This window comes from Harmonia axyridis, chromosome 1, assembly GCF_914767665.1.
Source record: "Harmonia axyridis chromosome 1, icHarAxyr1.1, whole genome shotgun sequence".
NCBI lineage: Eukaryota > Metazoa > Arthropoda > Insecta > Coleoptera > Coccinellidae > Harmonia > Harmonia axyridis.
Window position 1 is genome coordinate 81,819,523 of NC_059501.1, and position 27,855 is coordinate 81,847,377.

The window sequence follows — 27,855 nt, forward strand, 5'->3', positions numbered from 1 at the left end:
TACAATTATTTTTCTTTGAAAAATAACAGTGTTTCAGCAATGCAAGTAACCGGTTTTCATTCATTTTGAACGAACAACAAATGAAGCGCAACACTGCGATCAGTATTCACTAAAATATCACTTAATAAGTCCTGGGCTTGACCTATGAATTTGTTCAACAAATTTTATATTATTCGTCAACATAGTAGTTTCTCTAGAAAAGATCCGTCTTTGTTTTCAAAATAGGCTTGAGCTTTGGCAATAACTTTCTTAAATCGAAATTTCTTTTCTTGCAGCATCATTTTGAGGTTTTCAAAAATCCATATTGAGGCCATATGTGGACCGTAAGCTCGGTGTTCCAGCAGTTGGAAGCAATTCGTTCAATTTGACCATAGTTCTCATCGATTTATGGCCAGGAACATTGTCTTTGAGAAAGAGTGATTTTCAGTATTTGAGGGCGCTTTTTTTGAATTTCTGCATTAAATTGATTCAATAACATTAAGTAATATTCACTTTTGATGGTTTGCCTTCGTCCAGATAGTCAATGAACAATCTACAATATATAAATTTCAGCTTTCACATGGATTCTAATGGCCAGTTGCACCATTTGGCTAAACATTGTTTAAAATGTAAATATCGATTATTTTCTGATTTTTCTTAAGAAATCAGAGAGTAATCAATGTTTACATTTTCAATCAATGTTAAGGCAAATGGTGCAACTGGCCTTAACCTAATTAAGTCTTCATTTTATCAACCAGAATCTACCAAAGCCATGATGATCTAAATTTGTTGTAGCCATTTCTACTTCACTCCAATGAAGACATTGCATATATAAACTTTCAGCATCTATGCTCTGACGTAATTCTGGCTCTATAATTATGTGAACCACAATACAACAAACACCAATTAATTTCCAATAAGTTTTCCGAGAAGCATAGAACTAAACGAAGAAGAATAGACTGATCGTCCCATTCTGACAACACCGAAGAATTCAATTCCTGAGACGCCGCCTTAATTTTTAAGCTAAAGCAGAATTGTCCCTTAATAATTGAAGTTGCAGTGGGCTTCGACGCCGCTAATAACTTTCTCAACTTCAGCGGCAGTCGCGATAAACAAAAAACAGGTCGGAAGTCATTCCGGGAAAAGTTTGGGCCCGTTTTCCACCGAGGAGGAATAATGGATATAAATAAAACGGTAATTTTCCGGCTTTCCCGTCTTGTAGGTTCTGGCGTGAATATCTCCGAGGTCGACATTCTAATTAGGTAGCCTGATTCGATTAAGACTGCATGAGTTGGCGAGTTGTTGAATGGGTTTGTTGGTTATGTTTTAGTTGGGGAGGTTCACATCGTTTTGTTCGGCTTGCTGAGGAATATGTTTAGAGTCAAATTGAATATGAGAAAAGGTATACCAAATATTATCAGTCATTCAAATAAAAAAAGACTCATCCTGTAGATTAGATTCTAATTTAATCTATTCCAGAGAAAGAGCGGAAGATCATTTGACCTTGCAAGCACCTTCACACAAAGATCTATTGTGCATCCTTGCGCTGTTTACCTGTCAGGCAATAGTGTCTCAATGACCTTGTAACGTTACAATTGCCCATGAAACTCTAAGACTGATTGCTAGGGGTGTTTTGGCTTCCGTTGGCGCTTCATCGGCGACCAACCACACACGACGAATCCACAAACCACCGCGTCTTTGAAAATTCCAGTAGCGCAACATGAATTGATGCATGCAAAATCGTTGCAACCTTTGCCACTTTTTTGAGGGCCACATCCATTATTTGTAACTGGCTTCAAAAACCAAGAGACAAGGTGTTGCAGACTCTTCCGGTGAGCAGCTTCACATTCGCATAGCAAGTGTTTGGCTGAGTGGCTTCTTGACAGAAGCGACATCTGTCCTCAGACGCTTCACCCATGTTTTTCAGATGATACCTCATGGGACAATGTCCCGTGAGTGCTTCTGTCGGTTACCTCAGCTCCTCCCTATTGAGTGAGATAATTTTTCAAACCAGTTCATCGAGAGGGAGAGAAATGATTTGGCCTATCGTTGACCAATAATCGTCCGTCAGAACGCAAGCTTCCTCTTTCGTTCCCATTCTCCAATTGTCATCGCTTGATGACTGGCTGAGAAGCGACAAAATAGCTCTGGACTGGTGAAGGGGGTTGACCCTCCTTTCCTGGCTAGTCGGTCTGGTGTTTCATTGTCGGGTATCCCAGAGTGGTCAGGCACCCAAATAAGGATGAGCTGGTTTCTTTCTGCGAGTACATTGAGGTACGTTTTACTTTCTCCGAACTGTTGTGAAGATACTTTTTTTAGGTTATAATGAATTTTCATCGATTGTATTAGATTTAGATTTAGGGATGGCTTCAAGGATGTTACTTCCTTATTTCTATAAGTCTCTTGTCCAAAACATTTTTTGCGATAACTAGCGTTGGCGAGACATTCCGTCAGTCACCTTGTGATGTAGAGTTTTTTTCCTCCTCGCAGAATCTGCACTCGTCGTTTTCTGCTAGACTCATTCTCATGAGGTTCTACCTGAGGCAGCAATACCCTTCAAGGAATCCAATGAGGAGGTGTAGCATATTCTTGCTTAGATCCAGATACTTCTAGGATCTTGCAGTATCGAATTTGCGAAGAAACTTTTTGAAATCATCCAATCCATGAAGATTCCACCAGGGTGTTTCTCTTTCGGTTTTTTCTTCTCCTGAAACAATTTTTATAGGCACCTTTACCTATACCACATAAAGGTTCTGGGCCAATGAAAGGAGCTTGTGCTTCTTTTCTGACAAGTGCCTTTTCAGTTCCTTCAATTTCGGAGTGACCGATTTCATCAAATATGGACCGAATTCATCATATAACAAATAACCTTAATTAACATTAAAGAGAAAGAGAGATTGCATTACCAACAGAAGCTGCTGGTAAACTGCCAGCATCGAATAAAACTCATATACGACGTCATATAAAACGAAACAGCCTTAAGAAATTAACTTAGCAGGCTCCCGATCCAAGTCACATAATAACTCAAGCCCAAAATAAGTCATGAACTTTTCACAAGGGCAATTTGTCACAATAAACGACAGAAACAGTTGTGGAAAACGGCTATGAAATTAACGTAATGCAGTGCCACAGGTGTCTTTTCGACTTTAATCAACGGTGTCTCATATGAACAGAGCAAATAATGAGTGATTATGTAAATACAGAATGAAATATTGTGATAACGATAGAGGGTAATTGAGGCACATTATTTACTGGTGTCACGGCACTTTTACACTGTTTAAAATATTGAATACATTCGTATACGCGTTGTTATGAATTACAATAACACCATAGAAATGGATTGATGATGATATTTTAATGTGTTCGGTAATTTAGAAATATGCATTGAGTACAGTTTCATTAGGGAGGCTTTGTGGAAACCAATTCATGGTTTTTTGATTGTATGGATTTTATTTCTGATATTGGATGATCGGTACAGAAGATAGTATAGGACGAAATTAACATACAGGCTGGCCCAGAAGAAACAGTACAGCTGAATATTTCCGTGAGTATGAGTAATTGCAGAAAATATATAAAAAGTTTGAGGTATGGCTTGGATCGTTTGTAAATTGAAGTTGTCTGTGATAGATGTTGAGTTGAAGATATCAGGAGGTAGTGTATCGACTATTTCGCGTGAATATTTATCTATGAGGAAGCTTTGGTCGAAATAGGCGCTGCGCTTCCTCACCTCTGATCCAAAGCAATAACGCATATGGTCTATTATGAATAGGGTTTTTTGTATCGATATGTGACAGTGGATGCAATAGTGATTCGTCACTAGACTCCTGAGTCGAAGAGAGTATCGATTGAGTGGTAGATAATCGGCTAAAGCCGTCCACAGCGACCAACATCTCAAATATCAGTTAGCAAGGATATGGAATCCGTATTGTAAGATGTAAAGGGTGTTTTTTTTAGAGCTATAGAACTATTAATTGCAATAAAACAACGATGAATTATTTGATTGACATAAACTTCATTTATCCGCAAGATAATCTTGTGGCATTACATTTCAAATAAGACTTTTGGCATATGAACGCCACGGCTGGCTCGGATGTAGTCCAATCTGGACGTCTAATTTTCGATGACTTTTTTCAACATTTGTGGCCGTATATCGGCAATAACACGGCGAATGTTGTCTTTCAAATGGTCAAGGGTTTGTGGCTTATCCGCATAGACCAATGACTTTACATAGCCCCACAGAAAGTAGTCTAGCGGTGTTAAATCACAAGATCTAGGAGGCCAATTCACAGGTCCAAAACGTGAAATTAGTCTTTCAATAAATCGATTGTGGCACGAGCTGTGTGACATGTTGCGCCGTCTTGTGGGAACCACAGCTCCTGAACATCATGGTTGTTCAATTCGGGAATGAAAAAGTTAGTAATCATGGCTCTATATCGATCACCATTGACTGTAACGTTCTGGCCATCATCGTTTTTGAAGAAGAACGGACCAATGATTCCACCAGCCCATAAAGCGCACCAAACAGTCAGTTTTTCTGGATGTAACGGTGTTTCGACATACACTTGAGGATTAGCTTCACTCCAAATGCGGCAATTTTGTTTGTTGACGTAGCCATTCAACCAGAAGTGCGCTTCATCGCTAAACAAAATTCGCTCATGAAAATCAGGAACAACGGCACATTAGTTTCGAAATGAAATTGCACTATTTGCAAGCGTTGTTCAGGCGTGAGTCTATTCATGATGAATTGCCAAACCAAACTGAGAATAAATCACTTGACAGCTGTAAAATCGGTCGGCATCTTGAACAGTAATGCCAACTTAAAGTTAGATACCTCGAAAAAAAAACACCCTTTATGTGGTATATTGTTTACTGCCTATCTTGACAAAAGTAAAACCATCAACAGTGAATATCACTTACATTAAAAACTCAACATCATTTGATCTACTGAGTGAAGAAATTTAGAAAAACGTCTTAAAATGCAAAAAAAAATTCTTTCCAACAAAGACAAGGCTCCTTGTCACGAATCGATGAGAACCTTGGTCAAATTGAATGAATTGCGCCTCCAACTACTTGATCACCCAGCTCATTTTCCAAATATTGTTCCCAGGCTATTTGTTGGCCTGAAAAGAACACTTCAGAAAAAAAACTTTGGCTTTTATGAAGAAATTTTCTCTGAGATTGAAGCCTATTCCAAAAAAAACACGAATATTTCTACAGAAAAAGTTTTCTGAAGCTATAGTGCGTTGAAGTACATGTGTAACTTTTGAAGGTCACTATATTGACCAATAAAGTCGAATTAATAAGAAGAGTATGGATTTTACTGGTTATCTTTGGATTTATTAAATGATTTGGTATGTAGGGAATATACTTTAAGCATTTTGCAACACCGGTCGATGTTCGTTGCTGCTTAGCTTGAGTAGTAGGGAAATCTGTTCTTATTCACAAGTCACCGGTTCGTTAGTAGGTAATTTTATGAATACATAATGTCCCCGCAGAACCATAGAATAGCATGGATATAGCTGATATTCAAATACGTCCATTCAGGAATTATTGACATCCCGGGTGGCTTTGGAAAATCGAAATTAAGTTGGTACTGGCTCATTCAGTAACATTTTGAATTGCAGATTTCGGGTTGGCATTGGAAATGTCATTGACAGGAGGTTAGATTTCAGTTTGTTTGTGTTATTGGTTTTGATCGAAGAAATTTTGAAACTTGAAAGTTGTATCAATTTCAAACACACATTGATTAGTTTATTTGAGTATTTCCCACAGTACTGTTTGAAAAAAGAAGATGGCAAGTCATTACAACCTGGATTATAAGTGGAAGAAAACCTGTGCAATACGATTTCACCTTCAAAGAATCATTGAATGATTTGATTGTTACCATAAGCCGAGCCAAAAGCAACCAATATATCAGCCGGGATGAAATTTGACCAAAAAGCATCTGGATTTTAATCAATCAAAGAAAACATTACATAAACTTAATTGGTTACAAGTTCAAAACAGTTAATAAAAGGAAAATTCTTATTGATAAACCGAAAAATATAATAAGTTGAGTACGATTTTATGGTGAATACAGAGAATATTTGCAACAAAATGTGAAAAATGCCAGCATTATTCAACAGTGGACTCTAGAGAAAAAACAAAATGTTTTTCAAGTATATTCAAGGGAAAAAGTAGAAGAAGCACTATTTTGAATGCTGGATATTTGTATTTTTACCTGGATGTTTTGTTTTAACAGTGGTGATCATGAGGATTATATAAATCTATGGAGAGAGAATTATTTTATAATTGAATTGCTAAACAAAGTCTTGGCATTGCATCTATAGTTTATTTATATTCTATATTGAAATTAAGTATTGTTATATCTGTTTTTTGTTCTTCAAAGACTAATCCAAAAATCTAATAAATTCCAATTGCTTTATAGAATTTTTACTGAGTATTTAATCAAAAAATATATTCAGAAGAGTAACTTCAAGAATTTCTTCACCTCTTACCCACTTGAAGATAATAATAGAATGCAATAAAATTTTAAAATTCACAAATTAAAAATAATTTCATGCAAAAATGCTTTTAGTGAGTGAGTTAAAGCTGTTATGGGCAAAATAATTTATGTAATTTAATAGAAACTAGTATAAATCAATCATTCATGTCATGAACAGTTTCAATAAATAGTGACTTCAGAAAGTAATTTACACATCGGCTGATAAATTGGTTTCAATTTTGAAAGTTACAGTACAACTGTGATGTCAAAATTTTTCATATACTAAATGGATTCTTTGAATTTTATTTCTGTCTTATTATGATATGGCTTTTCCATTCACTAAGCTACACTATTTAAATTCATCAACCAGTTTTTTCTGTTTTCTTCACCAGTTTAGACACCACAGTTAAAATGATCCATAAGAGTTATTTGATAACAATTTTGCAAGCAGGTTGGTATCCAGTGTCCATCAGTAATGCAAAAATTTTTGAAGAGCCTTTGGTGAAAAGGAATATGCATATTTTAGTGATCTTCAATGGGATCTTTCATGGGCGACTCTTAAATGAATATATATCTTTTCATTGGTTTTCCTTGAAATGAGATAGCATTTCACTATATTTTTACGTTATATAATCTGAATTTCAATTTATGAAATCATGACTGTATGCGTCCCTTCGTAATAATCGTAATTTCGAAAATTCAGGATCTTTTGGATACAAAAATGATGAAAAAATTTAAACTGGTTATTTCTATGATGAACCATAGCAATTTTTAGTGATATTTTTGTAACCAGAAATAAAGCCGCGACTAGACGTTCATGGCCTACTTCGATGTCAATAATTCCTGAATGAACTGTACATGAAAATTCTCACCTGTATATCGGAAAACCTGATCCTTGGACGAACCAGAACACCATGTAGACCTTGTCATGGCCAGGTGGATTCACGTCACAGTCTAATTCTATGCTTTTTCCTTCAACTGCCTGTTTGTGCTCCGTGACTCCAGCTGAAAGGAAAATATATTATGAGCATACAACTTACTACAAAATGCACAGATATCAAATCGCATAACTTTAATGAAGAGAGGACAATGCGGTCTACTGAAAAATACCCTTTCTCTAATTCTGTGGTTATTCCGTTCATTCTTCCACATCTTGTAGAACAAAATCGTGCGAGAATATATCAGAAACGCACAGTTTTCATGGTTATATTTCATTATTAGATGTTGGTACTCCTAACTTTCTGCCACGGCTTTATCTGTGAATTCATCAATTGGCCTTAAATGAATCAGATCTGCCAACCAACATTTTCCAATGCAAAAATTACTAAATGATATTTATGGAAATAATTCATCAATTTCAATAAAAATGCAACGAATTAGAGAAAATAATGTATAATACTCGTACAGACGGCTCATTCTACCACTCGTTCATTCGAAAACTCGAATTTTGAACTCGTGGAAGAATAGAAATGCCTTCTGCACTTGTATTATAAATAACGATTCTAACATCGCCTTGAGGGTATGGGGATACAAGTAGACGAGCTCGAAATTATTCGGTCTAGCCGTGTTACCAGAGACGAAGATTTGCAGAGGAAGTGCAGTGAACGATCGCTCAAAAAAGACTTAATCATTGCAGTGTAGAATAGTTATTTATAATACAAGTGCAGAAGGCATTGATATTCTTCCACGAGTTCAAAATTCAAAAACGAGCCACGAAGTGGCGAGTTTTGGAATGAACGAGTGGTAGAATGAGCCTTCTGTACGAGTATTATACATTATTTTCTCTAATTCATTGCATTTTCATTGAAATTAATGAAATGTTTCCATAAGTATCATTTAGTGATTTTTGCATTGAAAAATGTTGGTTGGCAGAACTGATTTCTTTAAGGCAGATTGATGAATTGACAGATAAAGCCGTTGCGGAAAGTTCGGAGTGCCAACATAGAATAATAAAATATAACCATAAAAACAGTGCGTTTCTGATATATTCTCGCACGATTTTGTTCTACAAGATGTGGAAGAATGAACGGAATAACCACAGAATTAGAGAAAGGTTATTTCCTAGCTAATCTAAGCTACATTTACTTGAATTCAATTTGGAAATAAAGGGCTATTTTCATAAAAGAAAGCAAGGAATTGGTAAAGAGCTCAACACTTCTTCAGAGGCCTCGAACCACAGAATAATATCGGAGCGTGATCATAGAATTTCGTCAAAACAAAGCAACTCAATCTATCACCGAACTTCCCCCCCTCCTTCCGAACCGAATGGCGAGAATGCCAAATGTGATAAGCCGTAAAAACGAAGGGAGGGGGAGAACGTCACCAAAAGCGCATAGAAAAAAGAACACGGAATGGCCACAGGGACATCGGCGAGGACCAGAGACCGCGAAATTGCGCATTTTTACAACATGGGGGGGAAAGGGGTGCACGTTTCACGTTACGTCCTCGAATATCTGGGCCCTTTTTTATTTGTGGGTTGCCTTTATTGAATTCGCGCGTCGGGTCTAGGACGGTTACTGTCAAGAATTTGCATTTCCTACTCTTTCGACTTGTTTATTTCCGGATGCGCAAAGGGTGGTCCCAGTGGCGGCACGTGACTTTCTGGAGGGAAGGGTACACTTGATCTCATTGCTACGGATCAAGGTTCAAGAATACAAAGTATCGAAATGTCCCTATTGAAAATTTCGTTCATGTAGTGTTGAAGAGAATTGCCAAATGATTGATATTCTTCTTCATTGTGAAAGGAGTGTACTTTTTAGGTTTTCGTCATTTTTTTCAATCATAAATATACCGTCATCACAATATTATGGGATAAACTTCAATCTTTGGTTGTTACTATTGAGATATATTATTTTTACCTCAATGTGAGCTAGATATGCAACGAAACATCGTCAAAACTGCTCTGGAGCAGTCCCTCTGCATCAATGTAAGGCACCAAAAAACTTGGTAAAAGACTAAGTGTCCCAATTACTCTACTATGGGTACCAAGGCACTGTGGGGTTGAAGGAAATGAAAGAGCTGATGAACTTGCGAAAAGTGCAACAAGGTTAACATCTGCTGGACCTGAGCCTTTCTGTGGGATAGGAAAAGACCAATATGAAGCTGCGGTCCAGCTATGGGAGACGAACAGCAGGACTAACACTCCTAGACTTGTTCAGGCAAAGAAATTCGTGAAGATTTCACCCACCTACGCCAAAAAGCTCCTGAAACTGTCGCGAGCCGAGCTTCGGGTGATGGTGGGACTGCTGACAGTGCACTGTCAAAATTTGTACCATATGGGAAAGTCAGCAGACAAGATTTGCAGGCTCTGTGGATCGAAAGCAGAAACAGCCGAACACTTGGTATGAAAGTGTCCGGAGCTGGCTGGCCTAAGAATCATTCACATGGGTAAGCCCATCCTGGATACCAGAGAGGTAACGGCTAAGGCCCCTAAGAAGGTTTTCAGTTTTATTAACGTCATTGACGACATCTCTGGGTTTCGATGAATGAGTAGGGAGAGAACAAAAGGTCTGCATGGTCGCAGTTCCCGGAAGGCTTACCGAACCAAAACGACCCCAGTTCAAATAATAATAATAGTGTCGTAATTATGGGCATAGTGACAATAAGGCAAGGTGTCTGCGTTGACAACAAGATTTGCCTCGGTTTGAGGACAAGCTAGACGAACTGGATTAGAGCCGCACATAAAGCGTTGCATTGATTTAGAACTGGATCAGTACTTCATCTCATGATCCCATCCTACCTTCGAAGAGATAGCACATTACTAATTCTAGATGAACTTCTTCGTCACATACTTCAACAAGAATATCATCCTTCCAAAGTATATCATTCACTACGATCTGGTGCTGTTAGAATATCAAACAGGATTTTTCCATCAAGAAAAAATTCATCAACAAAGCTCTAAGACTGCGTTAACCTCCAGATGGTACCTTGGTTTTACACCTGGAACGCTGATGAAATGATCAGTATTGCAAAACAGTGATCCCTGAAATATACACTTCTATCCTCATGGTCTCCAATGGACAATTGACACATTGATGAACAACTTCTCAAAAGCTCCCCAGTTTCCCTCAATGATGTCTTCGTTCTTCTTCGATAATTTCCTTGAATTTTCTATAGTTATGCTTTGATTTGTTTTTCTATATCAACACACCAAATATTAACTCGGACAGATCTAGTTTACTGAAATATTAAGCTTTTAATTCTGTATGAAAGTTCTATAATATTATGTTTTCACGATGTGTAATTCCCAGAGAAAAAAAAAACATCAAGACGTAATAACCTCGATACCCATAACCACTAGTAGCCGCCACTGGATGGACGGCAATGGTGTTGAAGTAGCGTTGGTCAGTTCGGTTCGTTTGGAATTCAGGAATAGCCCCAGGAGAGGACAACCATTCACTGTCTGAGTACGGATGGAAAACAAATCCTCTGTTCTCTTTTATTTGATAAAGTATATCCAGAGAGTTGATGACTGGTTGGTTAACTCTGTTTCAAAGTTTCAAATATGATTTTCTATCATCTTGAATGGTCCAATTATAGTAGAGTCAGTGCAACAGAGTTGCAAGATAGACAATAGCAGATTCTGAAAACCTCTAATATTAACTAATACAAAATCCGAGTTTCTGATGACGTTACATTTCTGAAGATATGCAATATCATGGATGATGATGATTCAGATAATAATTCAATCAAAATGTGAATCTTTTGTGCGATAGGATTTCATCTGCAGTAGGTACTAATGAAGAACTACCTAATGAGATTCTTCAGCAATGTCAAATTCATAATAAAAAATTAGTGAATTTGGAACTAAAGCTGGCGATGATTACCGTACAAATTCAATAATTGAAAGTTCCTCCTCTCAAAAGAAATATCAATCTTGCATTCTCTTAACCGAAATACTGATATATTTTGGCACACAGCAAACTATAGTAAACAACGAGAATATATAATTCTGATACTTCATTACCGCACAAAGCATATATCAGATTTCCTTCAGAAAATAATGGATTTTGTGGCAACTCTATGCAACACAATACAAACAGTGTAGAACTATGTACATCACGTTTCCCACAAACGCTAATGGCCTCCACATAAAGAAATGCCATAATTGTGTGGAAGCTCCTATTTTGTATACCGATGTGTTATTCTAACATTCCTGATGTGAGACTTTATTAATAATGAAAAGTTTCCGGAATACAGCTTTGCTTTGATGGTTCTGTAAATGATATTCGAGTTGATAATACACACCTCACAATTTTTCTATATCATTCGATCATTTAGATGTTGGGGCTAGCCTGATTGAAATTAATGATACATTACTTTCTATGTTGATTTCATTATTGGAAAATCATAAATTTATGTTTCCTCAGTTATTCTATTGGATGAATTCAAAAAAGAAACGGTGAATGAGCAATTGCATAAGAATATAGTGTCCTTTTTTCATGGATCGAGAAAAATGTCTGACCCAGGTACTGTCCTATAATCTTCATAGTCTCCTGTCTTCACGTCAATGCCCTCCTACTTTTTTACTTTTCAACATGACTCTAAGACTGCTTCACTAAATATCGAGTTTCGATTACTCAATTGATCTGCACGATTCAGTTGTATCACATCAAGAGTCACGTCTTTCAATGCTGAATGCCTATTATTTCAAGAGTAGCTGTTGCAAACGGAAAAGGTTTCATTAACATTTACCACTAATCAATTAATTCACATACGAACTGTTCTGATTCCGTTTCGATATTCTGCATGATATCAACTGTACACAATTTATGTTCGTTGGGTTTCTTCTTCTTCTTTAGTCATTGTTTTTCCACTCCTGGATATAGGACTGCTACAAATTAAATGGATCTCGTTTTTTCAAAAGCCTTTCATGTTAGTTTCATTCGTCTCCACTGTATGACTGTTTTTAGTTATTGTTTGTCCAATATAAATATATTCTGCTACTTTTTACAGCTCAATAGTCTGTTAGTAAATGTCTTCTTTAGTATGATTAATCATCTGGGTTTTCAAAATATTCATTTCTAAGCCAAACTTTTCTGCAGCATCGGCTGATCCATTCCACATTAGGGATTCACGGCTTGACTTGACGATCAAACTACTTGAATTGATATTCAAGCTAATTAACTTGGGCTTGACTTGAAATCTACTCAAGTTCAAGTCGAATAGTCAACGTCAAGACAGGTATTCATTAATCGAAACTTGACTTGACATTGAAAAACTATTACTTGACTTGAACTTGAGTTGGTTTCAAGTCAAGCACAAGTCAAGTATCTTGAATATCAAGTCAAGCCGTGAATCCTCATTCAACAGATAATTTTTGCTGCTAAACAGGACGGTATCAGCTTCAAATAGGAGATGATTTAGGTGAGATTCATCGATGTTTATTTTTTCTATTTCCCACTGTAGCAATTTGAAGATGGCCTCCATAGCAAGGGTTAAATATTTTGGAGGAATGGTACAACGATATTTTCTTCGTGGCTCTCACTAGGAATAAATGTGCTTGTATCATAACTTTGTCATGGCCTCGTGATTAATGGCAAATTAGATTAATTTTGCTTTGATTTTTTCATTCATCTCAGAATTCTCAAAACAGTTATTACCTTCCATGTAAATTTTTGTGTGTAAAAGTCCATTTCCGGCAGTTCAAACTGCATAACACTGCACAATACGCTGAATTCGATGACAGGTCTATGGCTCCTGCTCTTATTTATTGATCATGTTTCAGGGACCATAATTTTGTTACCACATTAGAACAATAAATTCCATCGCAGAAATATGGAACGAAGTCTGGTTGTCTAAAAGATCAAAGCTAAAAATCTGAAACTCAAACGAGCATACTCTCCCATAATTGCTCGAACTTGTGAGGTATTTAGGTGAAGTTAATTGAGATCTGGAGACAAAAGATCGACAGCCACATCAATGTACTACATGCTGCTGTGTCAAAGTTCGTGAAATTCAGGTTCGTTTTCAATTACGTAGGGCTCCCCTTGCTGAAATACTACTTTGAACTCTTCGGAGGTATTATGAGAATGCTTTTCATGTACCTCAGATTGGATGTTAAGTTTTAATTGAGGATTGATGCCACTTTCATCCCTACCTAGAGTTGGGAGTGTCCTTTCTGTCTTGGTAAGAGGACCTTATGTAATAATCTGTCTCAAAATGTCCAGTTCAATGGGAACCGTTGAAATGATGAAATGATGGAAGTTATGGGTCTGAACTATTTTCATTCGAATTAGAGGTAATGAATGGGAATTTGCCAATAAATGCAAGCAACGGTGTGTTTACATATACCCTTTAATTATCAACTAAGGTGGAAACCTCGACAAATTTCAAAATTTCAATAACTATTTCAAGTTTAGTTGTAATCATATTATTTCGTTTTTTTTAGGGACCTAAAGTTAGATAAGTTCAGAAGTTCTGAAACTGTTAATTGATTGAATTGAGTTTTTGAGGAAAGAGTCACATAATTTTTATTTTGATTTAATTTGTTTTTTATGTCGGTTGCTTTTAATATTTATGAGTGTGTCTGAGGAGCTCATGAGTTTTCGCAGTATATATAAAATGATGAACATTGAAAAAATTCATTCAATCAAAATCTTTTCAGCTTTTAAGTTACACTTCTGACAAATTTTGAGGTCTGAACAAATTCGAATCAAACATAACACAAAATAATGCGTAGGGTCAAATTTCTAGTATTTTCAACAGAGAACTCACGAATCTAAGAAACGAAAGTATCTACTCCCCTTGACATAAATAGCCAGCCAGGAAAATTGAAAGACCTTCCGGAAATGAAAAATGTATTATTATTATTATTATTTGAACTGGGGTCTTTGTGGCTCGGTAAGCCTTCCGGGTACTGCGACCATGTGGACTTTTGTTCTCTATCCTACTCATTCATGGAAACCGAAGGAGGTCGTCAATGGCGTTGATAAATCTGACATCCTCCATAGGGGACATGGCCGTTACCTCTCGGCTATCCAGGACCGGCTACCCCATATGAATGGTTTTTAGGCCAGCCAGCTCTGGACACTTGCTTACCATGTGTTCAGCTGTTTCTGCTAAATTTCCCATACGGTATAGATTATATTTGTACCGACAGTGCTCGTCAGCAGCCTCATCATCACCCGGAGCTCGGCTCGTTCAAGAGCTTACTGGCGTAGGTAGGTGAAATCATCACGAATTTCTTGGCCTGAGTAAGTTCAGGAATGTTTTTCTAGTGGGTTATTCTGTTATTCAACTCCCATTGCTAGACCGCTGGCTAATATCAGTCTTTTCTAGCCTACAGAAAGGCTCAGGTCCAGCAGGTTTTGATCTTGATGCATTTTTTGCAAGTTTATCGGCTTTTTCGATTCCTTCAACACGATAGTGCCCTGGTACCCATAGCAGAGTCACTTTATTGCCTCTGGCCAGTTGTTTTATGGTGTTCCGGCACTCCTAGTTCAACAGAGATCCCTGGCAGTACGATTCCAGGATTACTATTGAAAACTCTTATGAATTCCACACTTTCTGGAGATGAAAACTTTATCCATTCACACATTAGAGTGTAATATTTGTTTTTTTTTGTACCAAAAAGTCGTAGTTATAGTGTTAGACAATGAATTATTCTGAAAATTCATCATATGCGCTGCGAGCTCTTCAGAAAAACTCTCAATTTTATCATTTGCCTGCTCCTGTTGATTGTGATGGAAATATGTTATATGAAAATTGATCAGCTCAGTTGACGATACGTCTGTAGTAGAGAGAAAGCATTGAATTTCACTTGATTCTCTGTTTGATGTTTACACAAATTGGATGTACGGTGGAAGATTGTTCTTTTAGCTAATCAAAAAAATGTCAATTTGAAATAAAAAAAAATCTTTGGGTTTTGGAAAAAGAAATAATGAAACTATTTTCCACGAACATATAAATCTCGAAGAAAACAACCGATATACCAGAATACCCGACCATTACCGTTTTCATTTCAATTAAGAATTGCAATCATTAAAGGGATTTGCCCACTCATCTAAGAAATTTCTGCAGATTCATAACCCGAGACCGGGCATTAAATTCGGTCATTTTGAAGTCGTTCCGAAGTTTCGTAGCGTCTGAACGGGGATTGTTATGAATTCGGGCCAGCATTTTAATTATTCAAGCGGCGATAAATCTAGAGAGATGATGGCAATAGCAATCCTTTCATCAAACAGTGGGATGAACACTTTTGTTTACTTTTATATCTCAGTCATTCCAAGTCTCGATAATTGGCCTCGTTGTTTATACTCCCCTTCTGGGGATTTATGGGACCCGTAGATTTAATAATGGTATTTCTCCTTGTGTTTATCCCTTTTCTGTAGGAGGACTTGAGTTGGTTTGGTAAAATAATTGGACGCTGAAAATCTTAGGATATTGGAAATGGTAGAAGTATTTTCAAACCTAAGGAAATCTCGGTAGATATCTTTTTAATTGATCCAACTTCATTATGCACAGTGGACTCTGCAGATTTCTTACATCCTGAATATTCAAAATATCCAAGCTGAAAAATGGTTATTCAGAGAATAACAAAATCAAAATGTGAAGCTTCTATAAGATGGTTACAAATCTGCAGCAATGATGAAAAACTACCTCATGAGATTCTTCAGCAATGTCAAGTTCACATTAAAAAAATTGTGTCTCTGGAACTGAAGCTGGCGATGATCATCCTACAAATTCAATATATAATATACTAATAGACAAAAAAACTGCAACACTCAGAAAAAGCTGTTCAAATGTCAATTGATGATTGAATTCGGAGAAATGAATAGTGAAGGTTCTTTGATATAAACAATTTTTGTTACTTGAAGATTTCTGTCGTTTTTTGCAAGTTTTTCAAATTTTACAACAAATCTGCTGTTTTAGGAGTTCCAAAGTCGATGGTTACTTGTTGTTAAAATGCCTAGTGCACGTGTACGCGGAATTTATCGCTAGGTTATTGAATTTGAAAGAGGTCGTATTACTAGTCTACGGAAGGCGGGGTTGTCATTTCGAAAAATCGCTAACCGTTCAAACACAAATCCAACAACTCTTATGAGATATTGTCAAGCGTGGTTTGAAAATGTCCAAAGTCGAAGGAGAGTATGCACCGGACGTCGAAGAGGCACAAATGAAGTTCAAGATCGACGTCTAGGAATTATGGCCATTAGAGACCGATTTGTGACAACTCGATCTTTGGCTGATGAGTGGTTAGGAGAACAAGGCCATCCGTAACTGTCAGAAAAGTTTACCGCCGGATAAGGTCTTTCGGACTGGAGCATTATCGACTCCATCTTGTGTTACCTCTGACGTTTGAGCATCGCCGGTAACGATTACATTGGAGTGTGTAATAGCATCAGGTTGTCTTCACTGATGAATCTTGATTCTCCTTGGGTGGACATGATGACCGGAAAAGAGTAAGACGTCGTGAAGAAAGACGTGAACCTCAGTTTGATGTTGAGCGTCATGTACAACTTAGTAGGTATTATGGTATGGGGTGCCTTTGCACATGCAAGTAGGTCACCTTTAGTCTTCATTCAATATAACATGACCTCGCTGCGTTACCTTCAAGAAATAGTGGAACCATATGTTCTCCCCTACCTTAACTGGCTCGAGAATCCAATATTTCAGTGAGATAATGCCCGACCTCATGTTGTCAGAGTTAGTTCAAACTTTTTCGAAGCGACCCATGTGAATCGTTTACCATGGCCGCCCAGATCCCCGTATTTTTCGCCTATAGAGCATGTTTGTTTGGGAGATCATGAGTAGATGACTTGGAAATTTACCCCATCCCCCACAGACATTGGCGCAGATAATCGCAGTGGACAAAAACATCATTAACAAAAAGTAATTGTTTTTTCCCAAATTCTAATCATTCACTCCTTGCTAAACTGTCGATGTTTCACCAAAAAAAAAATTGAATTCAAACAGCTTCTTCTGGGTGTTGCAGTTTCTTTGGCCCCTTCCAATAAGAAAGGTCAATCCTTCTTTCGAAAGAAAGAAAATGAAAATTAAAGCTATCATCGACGCAACATTTTCCATTTATCTATCCGAAATATTTCACTACACTTGAATGGTGAAATCGATGATTATCTGAATACTATTTTGACAAGAGAATGGGGTTAAATGAAGATAATAAACCTTTCTTCCAATCCCCATTCAATATTCAACGCCCATCTCCAAATCAGCTTGAACGCTGGAAGTTCATATCCTTCAATGTCGCCAAATCTCCATCTCATCCAGCAGGATTATGCGAGCTCTCGGGAAAACCGTTGCTCCATCTCTGAAAAACTGGATTTCCCGGTCTCGGCTTCTTCCTGTCACTTTACGCGGTCTCTAACGAGGGGATAATTCGAACATCTGTCCCATTTTCACCCGATAATAGAATATTCAAAGTGGCTTCGGGGACGGCAACTATCTCCGCAGGAATGAAAGAACGCGAATGCGGAAAAGTTCCGTAAGAAGTTTGTTTTATCCTGCAGATGGAAGTTCTAGTTAGCTCATTATTCTAGACGGCAGGAAAGAGTGGTTACGCTGGATTCTGTTCTGCAATAGTAGGGAATACCTTTGGTTGAAGAAGATGAAAATTCTAATTTCAAGCAAGGGAAATGATTGAAGGTATTAATTTCAGTTGGGTTAAAACAAAAATATCAACAAGAAAAAATTTTCTCTACAAAATATCAATGGTAATACTGCAACAATACTCCCTTCAATTTTTAATACACTGGCCAATGAACATTTTGGTGCAAGCGATTATTCAATTGCTCTTGGTACAGATTGGGCAAAATTGGAAACTTTTGAAAAGGAAGTCCTATTTCAATTCTAGATAAACGAAAACTGTTGTGGGTTTCTGAGGGTCAATTTTCATGAGGAAATCATTTGTGAAACCCGCATTTCCATGACTTCACCATTACATAGTAATCGGGTGTTTTCCGCAAATTTTCATTCTCGAAATATTGCTGAACTTTTCTTCTGTTGGAAGTTTTTTATTTCTGAGAAAAAATTTGGCATATTCCATCGTCCTTCCTTAGTTTTTATGTTCTGATGGAATTTTTTCCCTCAATCTTCACTAAATTGCTTACAAGTTGTTTGGAAAGCGATCTAGGTGGTTTGGGAACTTTAATTCTATTGTTACCACCGAAAATTCCAAAATGCAATTTGGTACATTATGATTCCCAATGAAATTTCGTACTAGTTGAACGAATGACTCCAACCATTAGATCCAATCTCGTTTCTTGATGTGATGAATTGTGGATCTTTAACGAATTGCTTCATTTGAGGATCATCAATTACTCCGGCTATTAGTTCTCGCGTTCTACTCCCTGGAAAATTATCTGACGATTACCCAAAACCATTTCCTTCTCGATTAAAAATTGCTTCAGGAATCCTAACTAGTCAGAAGAAATATTTCTGCTCTCATGATCAAGGCTTGGTTGGTTACGTTTTTACATCTTTTGAGAGCCAATTTTTGTGAATCCTGTTAATTGCAACATGTTTACTGAAGGACGTGTAAACACCGTTACATCACAATCCATTGTTATCCTTAAAGCATGGAAAACAAGAATATTTTCTTCATCCACTTTAGTGCCCAGAAACGGAGTTTACCATTTTTGAATCAACACGAATAGCCCATTGATATTCTTTGTATGAAGAAAGCCTCATTAATTATCCTAACTGAAAATCCTGTCTTCATCCCAACTCCGATCATTTTTATGGTAAAAGTCTATTGAAGCCATAAAAAAATCCTGAAAGCAATAAATCAGAAAATGTCATTTGCGTCTGACCCATATTCATACATAATATTTCCAATAATTACACACCTACAAAGCACAATACCTTTCACCCCTTGTTTGTCCAATTTTATTGGTTCAGACCAAATAATTCCAGTAATTACCTCGTACTCTCACCCTTCAGTTGGGTACACTCTTACCTTCATTTTTTCCTTTACTCTAGATTCTAATTTTGATTGCTCTCTCTCTTTCTCTTTCTCTCTATTTGTCTTCCTTTCTCTCTGTTTGATTTATCTGATTCTATTTATTTATGGAGAAAAAAAGGAAAAATATCAGTGAAAGTGATCCTCCGAAAAAGCGTTTATGCAGAATTTTTCCTCTTTCGCTCTGTAGGTTTTAGCTGTTTGAGATGTATCACAGAATATGGTGATGATTTATATGAAAGAAATGGCCTAATTCCATCCAAAATAGAAACTTGCCACATTTGAATTACTTTAGTCTCGTTGGATACTTATCCCTTAACTCAATTATTTCTGTGGATTCTGTTAATTTTCAAAAAAACAAAATGTGAATGAATTAGAGTAGATTACAGCACATTCGAATAGCATAAATCGTCAAATATTGATGCTAAGGAAATTTAAAAATTCTGAATCAGTGGAAATTGCAATGTTACCTCAACCAAATTAGTGGCTCGTCGCTTGAGCTCAGGAGCACATTACTTTTACGCAGATAACACGAAATTCTTGTACTGCAGTCTCAATTTATTAGAATCCGAATCAAACAGAAATAATTATTATCATGTAGGTACTAATGAAAAATTATTGCGATGATGGTGGATACCAGCGACAGGCTTTTTAAATACTACACAGAAATCTCCAACAGGAAATCATATACCTGTAGAAATTATCCCACATAACCAATCGACAGACCCAATATAACGAAATGAAGAGAAAAAGAAGAAAACTTGTTGAAGAGGAAAGGTATAATAATCAAATACAATTATAAAGATCCAATTGATAAGCTGTATATATTTTGGTACTCATTTTCCCAATCTGTACCAAAAATAATAAAAGATTCGAATAATTGGTTAATCATAAAAAATAAAACTACAAGAAACACCCTGTATTTCGAAAAAGAAGCGTTTGCTGGTCCATGTTCATGGCACTTTTTGTTCTCAGAATCAACCAAAGAATCTATAATTTCCATTTGTACCTCCAATTCAGCAACACCCTTTACTCAACATGAAACCCCTCTACGTCAATCCACTCTATTTGGCCTAAATCCTCCACCGGTGCACACCAACCGGGCAAAACCCAGCACAAATCACCGTTATTCAATGAAGGCGCACGAGAGCTGCGGCCTAATAGAAATAAATCTTGATTTTCCCGTCGCAATGAAATCAACTACAATTCCCCTGCAACCGATCCACGGTCGGGATGGAAACCGAAGCCGATAACGCGGCATGCTTCGGTGATCCTGAGCGCAGGAGGCTGGGGAGCCGCCAAAACTAATTAGGTAATGTACGATCGGAACAAAGTGCGAGCAGTCTGATGCCCGGAGATATTCGTTGTTCGGGTAGGCTTATCGACTGTCCTCTTCGACGGTGAGGTTGATTGGAGATGGTCGTAGGCAGGGATTCTGTTAGGGAATAACAACTCCGGTAGTTGGATGATGCGGAGTTATCTCGAGTGGCCTGATCTCGTCCGGGATGAGGTGATGGTGTTATGATGATGTGATAGGGGGCGTCGTTGTTGGGGTCCAGGTGGTTTCAGGGGTTTAGGTCCGGGGTTCTATAGTAAAGGGTTGTGTTGGTGTTAATGAGATGAGTGGAGATATCTCGACGTCGAAATTATTGGAATTCCTTCTGCTACGAGGGTGGCTGTTTATATTTCAGAATTGCTCAGTAGCTTTTCAAAATATTCTCTTTCAAGACTTTTCTATATGCCGCAACAATTTTCTACGCTCCTAATTCATGTTAAGCTACTGGAGTTCGCAAAGACGCGGTAATTTGTCCATTCATCGTATGTTATTGGTGGTCAATGAAAAGGGCTACAGAAACGCTTAGCTGGAGAGAGGGACAGAGAGAATTTTCTGGAAGATTTCCAATAATTAAGACTTGCAACGCAGATACGTACCTATGTTGTTTCAGATTTCAGCCAATACTAGCTGAATTTGAGATTTGAAATTCAATTTATCGGCGAGAATTGTGTTGTGATTCTCGCACCTCCCTTGTTGTTCAACAAGAACCTCCCATATATGGAATAGTACGTAGTTCAAATCAATCTTGTCTCTGAAATACTATCCCGTCGTATTTGAATTGTATTTGAAGTTCGATGTGTCGACCACTTAGACATTCACTACCTCGAGCTGAATTGTGACAGCTCGCGTTGTCATGATGATGGATGATTTCCACTTTAGGAAACAAATGATCGTTTATTACTTAGCATTCATAATTAAACGTTGCTCTAATGGTACAGTAGTTACATGTCCGGTTATTGTGAAGAAACAGGCAACCAAGAAGGGCTTTGAATACAAACAAATTTTGTTCTTCTTCTTCTTCTTCTTCATATTTTAAGCCTGTGGCTTGTATTCTCCAATTATTATGCCTCCTGTGAGATCGAAGTCCATGAGTCTCTCCATCGTTTTGGTGGTCTCCCCAACGGTCTGCGTGTTCCCGGTGTTCCGTCTCTCACAATCTTCGCAATTCTTCCATCGCCCATTCTTTCCACGTGGGCATTCCATAATCTTCGCCTATTGCGACCCCATCGGACTACATCCGGAACCTCACATTCGCTGCGAATATCTTCATTTCTTCTTTTGTCTCGTAATGTGAGGCCCAGGATGTTTCTGAGCACCTTCATCTAAGCAGTTCGCAGTGCGTTCTTCATTACTTTAGTATCGGCTCTCGTTTCGATACCGTATGTCATAATTGGTCTCACAATAGTTTTATATATTCTGACCTTGGTTTGATTGCGCATGTGTTTGTTGTTCCACACAATGTCTCTAAGAGCACCCGATATTCTTGCCGCCTTATTTGCTTGTTCTTTAATTTCCCGAGTTCTGTCCTGATTGGACGAGATCTGCACGCCCAAATATGCAACCCTCATAACCTGTTCTATTGGTCGGTCCTCAACTACAAGTTTACATCTAATTGGTTCCTTTGAAACGACGAGTGATTTGGTTTTTGTGGTAGATATTTCCATGTTCAATTTTTTTGCCTTTGTGTAGAATTTAAACAAGAGCCTCTGTAGATCGTCTTCGCTCTCAGCCACAATTACTGCATCGTCGGCGTAGCAGATTATCTTTATTTCACCGGTTGTTAGCTTGTATCCTCTTGCTGTATTCTTCAAATCTTCTATTATATCGTCCATTATTATGTTGAATAATTGGGGACTCAAGGAATCTCCTTGTCTTATTCCTGTTGGTGTTGGTATTTCTTTTGTGAGACCGTTGTTTGTCATAATCCTAGTGGATGTTTCATGATTTAGTTCCCCTACAATCCTTACAATATCACTGGGAACATGTTTCTTCTTCATGATACGAGTGACATCTCTCAGTTGGACGCGATCAAAAGCCTTCGTCAGGTCTATGAAACACATGTACATGGGCTTATTGTACTCTATGGACTTTTCTATTAGCTGTCGGACTATGTATATGGCGTCCAGAGTTGATCGGTTTTTCCTAAACCCCTGCTGCTCTTCAGAGATGTCCATGTGCCGCTGTATCATATCCGTCAGAATCCTGGTAAACAGCTTCATAGTAGAATCCAGCAAGGTGATTCCCCTATAGTTTTCGGGTTTCTTTTTGTCCCCCTTCTTGAAAATGGGTATTGTTACACTCTTTTTCCATTCCTCTGGAACCTTTCCTGTGTTGAGTATTTTGTTGAAGAGAGATCTTAATTCGTTGCCAAGTACGGGCCCTCCATACTTAAGGAGTTCATTTGGTATCTCGTCTGGACCTGGGGATTTACGATTCTTCAATTTTTCAATCGCTTCATTCACTGCCTGGTTCGTGATCTCAGACATGCCAGTATTTTCCGCATCTTCACTGTAGCGATTATCATCCTGCTCTTCATACGCACAGTGCAACCCTTTGAAGTGTTCTTCCCACGTTTTCTTCTCAATCTGCTCAGTTCTAGTGTATTCCGCCACCTCTTTCCTTCTTCTCCTCAGCACGCTCCAGATTTTTTTCTGAGCTCCATAAAGGTCGTGTTCCATCTCCGAAGTGAATTGTTCCCAGTATTTCCGCTTTATGTCTCTTATCTCCTCGTTGACCCGATTTCTGACTTCTATATATCGACTCCTCTCTTCTGATGTTTTCTTGCTTCTGTATCTGACGTAGGCTGACCTTTTCTCGTTCACTAACTCTTTTATTTCTGGGCAATACCATTCTTTGTTGTTGGATTTCTGTACTGTTTTTATTTGTCTCTGTCCCATTGCTTCTATCGCCGCTGCTTTGATGTTATTCTTAATCTTTATCCAGCATGTTTCTACGTCATCTATTTCCTCAATCCCATCTATCTCAATTTTCTGTTGGAGACGTGTTTGGTACAGGCTTTTTGTTGATGCGTTGGTGAGAGATTCGATGTTGAATTTAGTTTTTATGATGTTATTTTTATCCTGTTTTTTTCTCTGCATGTTCATTCGTAGTTTACACAAAACAAGATTGTGGTCCGAGCCGATATTTGCTGATGTTATGCTTCGGATATCTAAGACCTGGGATGGATGTATGGCTCTGTTTGATATGACATAATCTATCATAGAGTGCTGACCTCGGGAGTTTTGCCATGTTATTTTGTGCTGAAGTTTGTGCGGATAAAAAGTATTGTTTATCCTCAGAGAGTGACGTGCGCAGAAGTCGACAAGAATTTCACCATTATCGTTGATTTGATCTTCGTTAAATCGATTCATTATCCCTGGCAGCACATTGTTGCCCACTCGTGCATTCAGATCTCCCAAAATTATTATTCTTTCGGTTGGCGGTATTTTTCTCAGTTCTGCTTCAATAACTTCGTAAAAGGCATCTGTTTCTTCTTTTTTCCGACTACTGTCTGGGGCATAAACACTTATAATATGTGTTCTTCCGGACTCTGCATTTAATGACATCACAAGGATTCTTTCATCAATGTATCGGATATCGTTGATGAATGGCTCGTATTTTTCCGCAATCAAGACTCCTACACCTGCTGATGCTCTCTTACAATGGTCTACGCCGCTATAAACGAAGATGTAACCAGGAAGCTTCATAGTGCCCCTGCCTTTCCGCTTAGTCTCAGACAGTGCGCAGATGTCAACTTTGTGTTGCCTCATCTCTAGAAGTATCTCATGGCATCTCTTATTCCAGGACATGATATTCCAGCAGGCAACCCTTAAAATTCTCTTCCTCCAATTTCTCTTCTTTTCTCTCAAAACCGTATTCGTTGTCCTATTTCTAGCCATGTTCATTACCGTTGCATCCGTCCTATTCCGAGGCTGATTATTGGATCTGTGAGCAAGGATAGTTTTTACGCCAGGTAGGATGCTACCCTCGCCTGACAACCCTCCTCCTTTATCCGGGCTTGGGACCGGCAGTGACGCTTGATAGCTACTCAATCCACCACCAAAACGCCCCAGGCGGAGTTACAAATTTTGTTGCGTTTCGTTTATCTTGGAAGACCAATTTCGTTGAGTGCTGTTTAGTTTTACGTTCATATGCATATGATTCGGCACTTTTTTTGAAGCATTGCTTTTACATTTCTTCAGTATTTCCTTGCACCGATTGACACAAGACTCTTTCTGAGTGACTCTCGAATTTTCGTACCTACTCTTCTGGAGGTCTTCTCCTGCTCGGTACACATTCCTTGACAGTTTTGGCTATCCGATCTTCAGCCATCCTGTCCACATGATCTCACAAGCCTCTCCTTCTACCTCGAATCCATTGACCCCAAAGTATGGTGTATTCTCATCTCAGCAATCAGGAGTAAGCGTTCTGTAACTGTTTCAGTTCTTGTTTCTATAGCATGTGTAATGATAAGTCTCACACAGGTTTTGTAGATTCTTATTCTGTTGTTAATTGACATATGCTTATTTCTTCAAATGATGTCCCTCAAAAACCTTGATATCATAGAAGCCTTCACCTGGCTCTTTACTTTCCTTGTCAGGTTTTTGCTACTATTAATGTAGACGCCTAGGTAATTGAAACTCGTTACCTGATTCACTGTCTGACCGTAGACAGCTAATTCACAACGCCTTGTTGTAAGGGATGCAGTTTTCTTTACAGATATGCTCAGGTTGAATGTCTCTGAAATTCTGCTGCTGCTGAGGTTCATTTTCCTTCTGCTCTCCTTATGTCTTCCATCCACCTACTAGGTGATCTCTATTTCTGAAAAATTCCTGTCTTGATCGCCACTCAAGAATTTTTCTAGTCCGTCATCTTTGCCACATGACAGGCCCGATTACATTTTAGTAATTCAATTTGAGTGATTTTATTGACTATTTGATAAATCAATGTGAACTTCAAATGTAGCGAGCCAAACCAGAATTCGAACGAATATTTCAGGCTGGAATTCAAATGGCAGATATCGCAAGTTGAAAAAACATCACGACTGCCTTCATCCCAGCCACTCGAACGCAACCAACCGACAATAGACGCCCTTCGTCCATAGACTAATCATCGTATCCGCACTCCGCAGCGCAGGCCAACAAAAGAAGAGAAAATAGTCTGTGATTTATCGGAACTGCATATTTATGGTTTCGCCTGGACCGAAATCGACGTCTGTTTTCGGATTGAGCGGGCAGCGACGTCCGTCAGACTCGGATATGTCATAAATGCATAATGGATTCAGATTATCTGGTCGACTGCGGAAATTTAATAGAGACGGTAGCTCAATTTTACCTTCCATTTGTTGGACTCGATGCGATCGGCCTGCTATCGGCGGACTTGGTCTATGCACTTGGGGAATTATTGGATTCCCTTCCGGATGATGTTTGTGCAGGTGACGTAAATAGGAGTTTTCCGCTATTTCTGCCTTTTGGGTTATCGAGCTTTGCCGAATTTATATTTTTATTGGGGTGGTTGTCGGGGCGGGTGAGTTTTATTTTAGAAAAACATTCTGTGACATGATTTAGATAAGTGACTTGATTGATTTATTATTTTCTCATTAGAATATAGATAGAAGGAAAGAAAAATTAGTATTTGTGCTCGATCCCGAATACAAGAGAGATGGAGTGTTCAGTGTCGCCAATCACAATCGAGCTAGCCGATCGTGTGTGCGAACCATAGGGGTGGAGATTCCTGATTTGAATTTTGAATGCTTTATCAGGAATCCTTTTTTCATAACTCCACAATACTTAATCATTAAACTGAAAAAAACATCGACCCTTTTGAAACACGATAGAATTTTAATGAATAAATCACATTGTAATCTATTTTTGAGCATAAATCGATAATTTCGAATTCTTTCATATACATTTTAATTCTTATTTAAATTGAACAAAACAGAAAAAACCACATATGAACTATCATCCGTTTTCTCGGTTGCTATGGTAATGATCAACTTCATTTATTGAAAATATACCTACCAAGATATTCATATTCACAATGATACAAACGAAGTGATTCTTTTCGGCCTAGTTCGGGAAGTACGTACTTTCCGGACTAGGCCAGGAAATGCTACTTCCTCAGAGAAAAAGCGTCCGGGAAGTGAGCACTTCCCGGACGGTTGCCGAAAATAGTAATTTACGTAACAAGTCCAGAAAATAGGGTTTTTTTGGACGAATAGGCAAAATTCTGGAAGTCTGTGAGTCCAAAAAAACCATTTTCGGGCGTGTTGAGTACAATATTTTTTCGGCAACCATGTAGAATAGCACTATCGCTGCTGCTTTCCAAATTTTATTGCAATTGCGTTCAAAAAACATGCAAATTTTTGACAACTAATTTCATATGAACTGTCAGCCGTTATCTCGGTTGCTATGGATTCTATGATTCTTTTCCGGCCTAGTCCGGAAAGTACGTAATGCTACTTTCTCAGAGAAAAAGCGTCCGGGAAGTAAGCACTTCCCCGACGGTTGCCGAAAAAGTATTTTTTTCCGAAATCGTTTAAAAATGTCTCTCGAAAAATGCTATACAGGGTATTCTTTAATTGAAGGCACAATCAGAAATTTAAGATTTCTCGGATCATTTTTCAGAAAAACATTATGTGGCTTCATCGAGGACTTCATTCAGATGAGTATGATTGACTTGATTGTTTTCTTAGTAGAGAATAATTTTTTCCGAAATTGTACAAGTCCTATAAAGGGTGATCCTAAATTGAAGGTACGACCGGAAATAACAGATTCCTTGGATCATTTCAAGAAAAAAGAGTCTTATGAACATGGGCTCGCAAACCCTTTGTATTTGAGTAACAGGGTATTGAAGTTAGATTTTTTTCGAGTTTTTTTTCATAGAACCTTGACTTCCGAAGATATTGAACTTTAATTGGACATAGATATTTCAATTTGAAGTTTCGTTCAGGTTATATGCTTATTTTGAACGCTTATTTACAGGGTTATATTTTTTCTGAAACATTGACCGCTTCTTTCCTCCAGAAAATTTTTTGGCGAACCACTGGCAGTTAAGAAAAACGTAAAAAAAAATTGCTCCAGTATTACACTTTTTAGTTCCTTGTAGTTTCATCGTATCTGCAACCAATTAAAAAAA

At 37.9% G+C, this 27,855-nt stretch overlaps 1 protein-coding gene across 1 annotated transcript in view; it reads right to left on the bottom strand.

The window, feature by feature from the left end:
* The window catches only part of LOC123671426 (neural cell adhesion molecule 2), a 412,137-nt gene that overhangs the window by 190,195 nt on the left and 194,087 nt on the right, over window positions 1-27,855 (bottom strand). Inside the window, exon 3 of the mRNA XM_045605279.1 lies at window positions 7,336-7,468. Coding sequence (XP_045461235.1) covers window positions 7,336-7,468 — 133 coding nt within the window. The remainder of the gene's footprint in view (window positions 1-7,335; window positions 7,469-27,855) is intronic.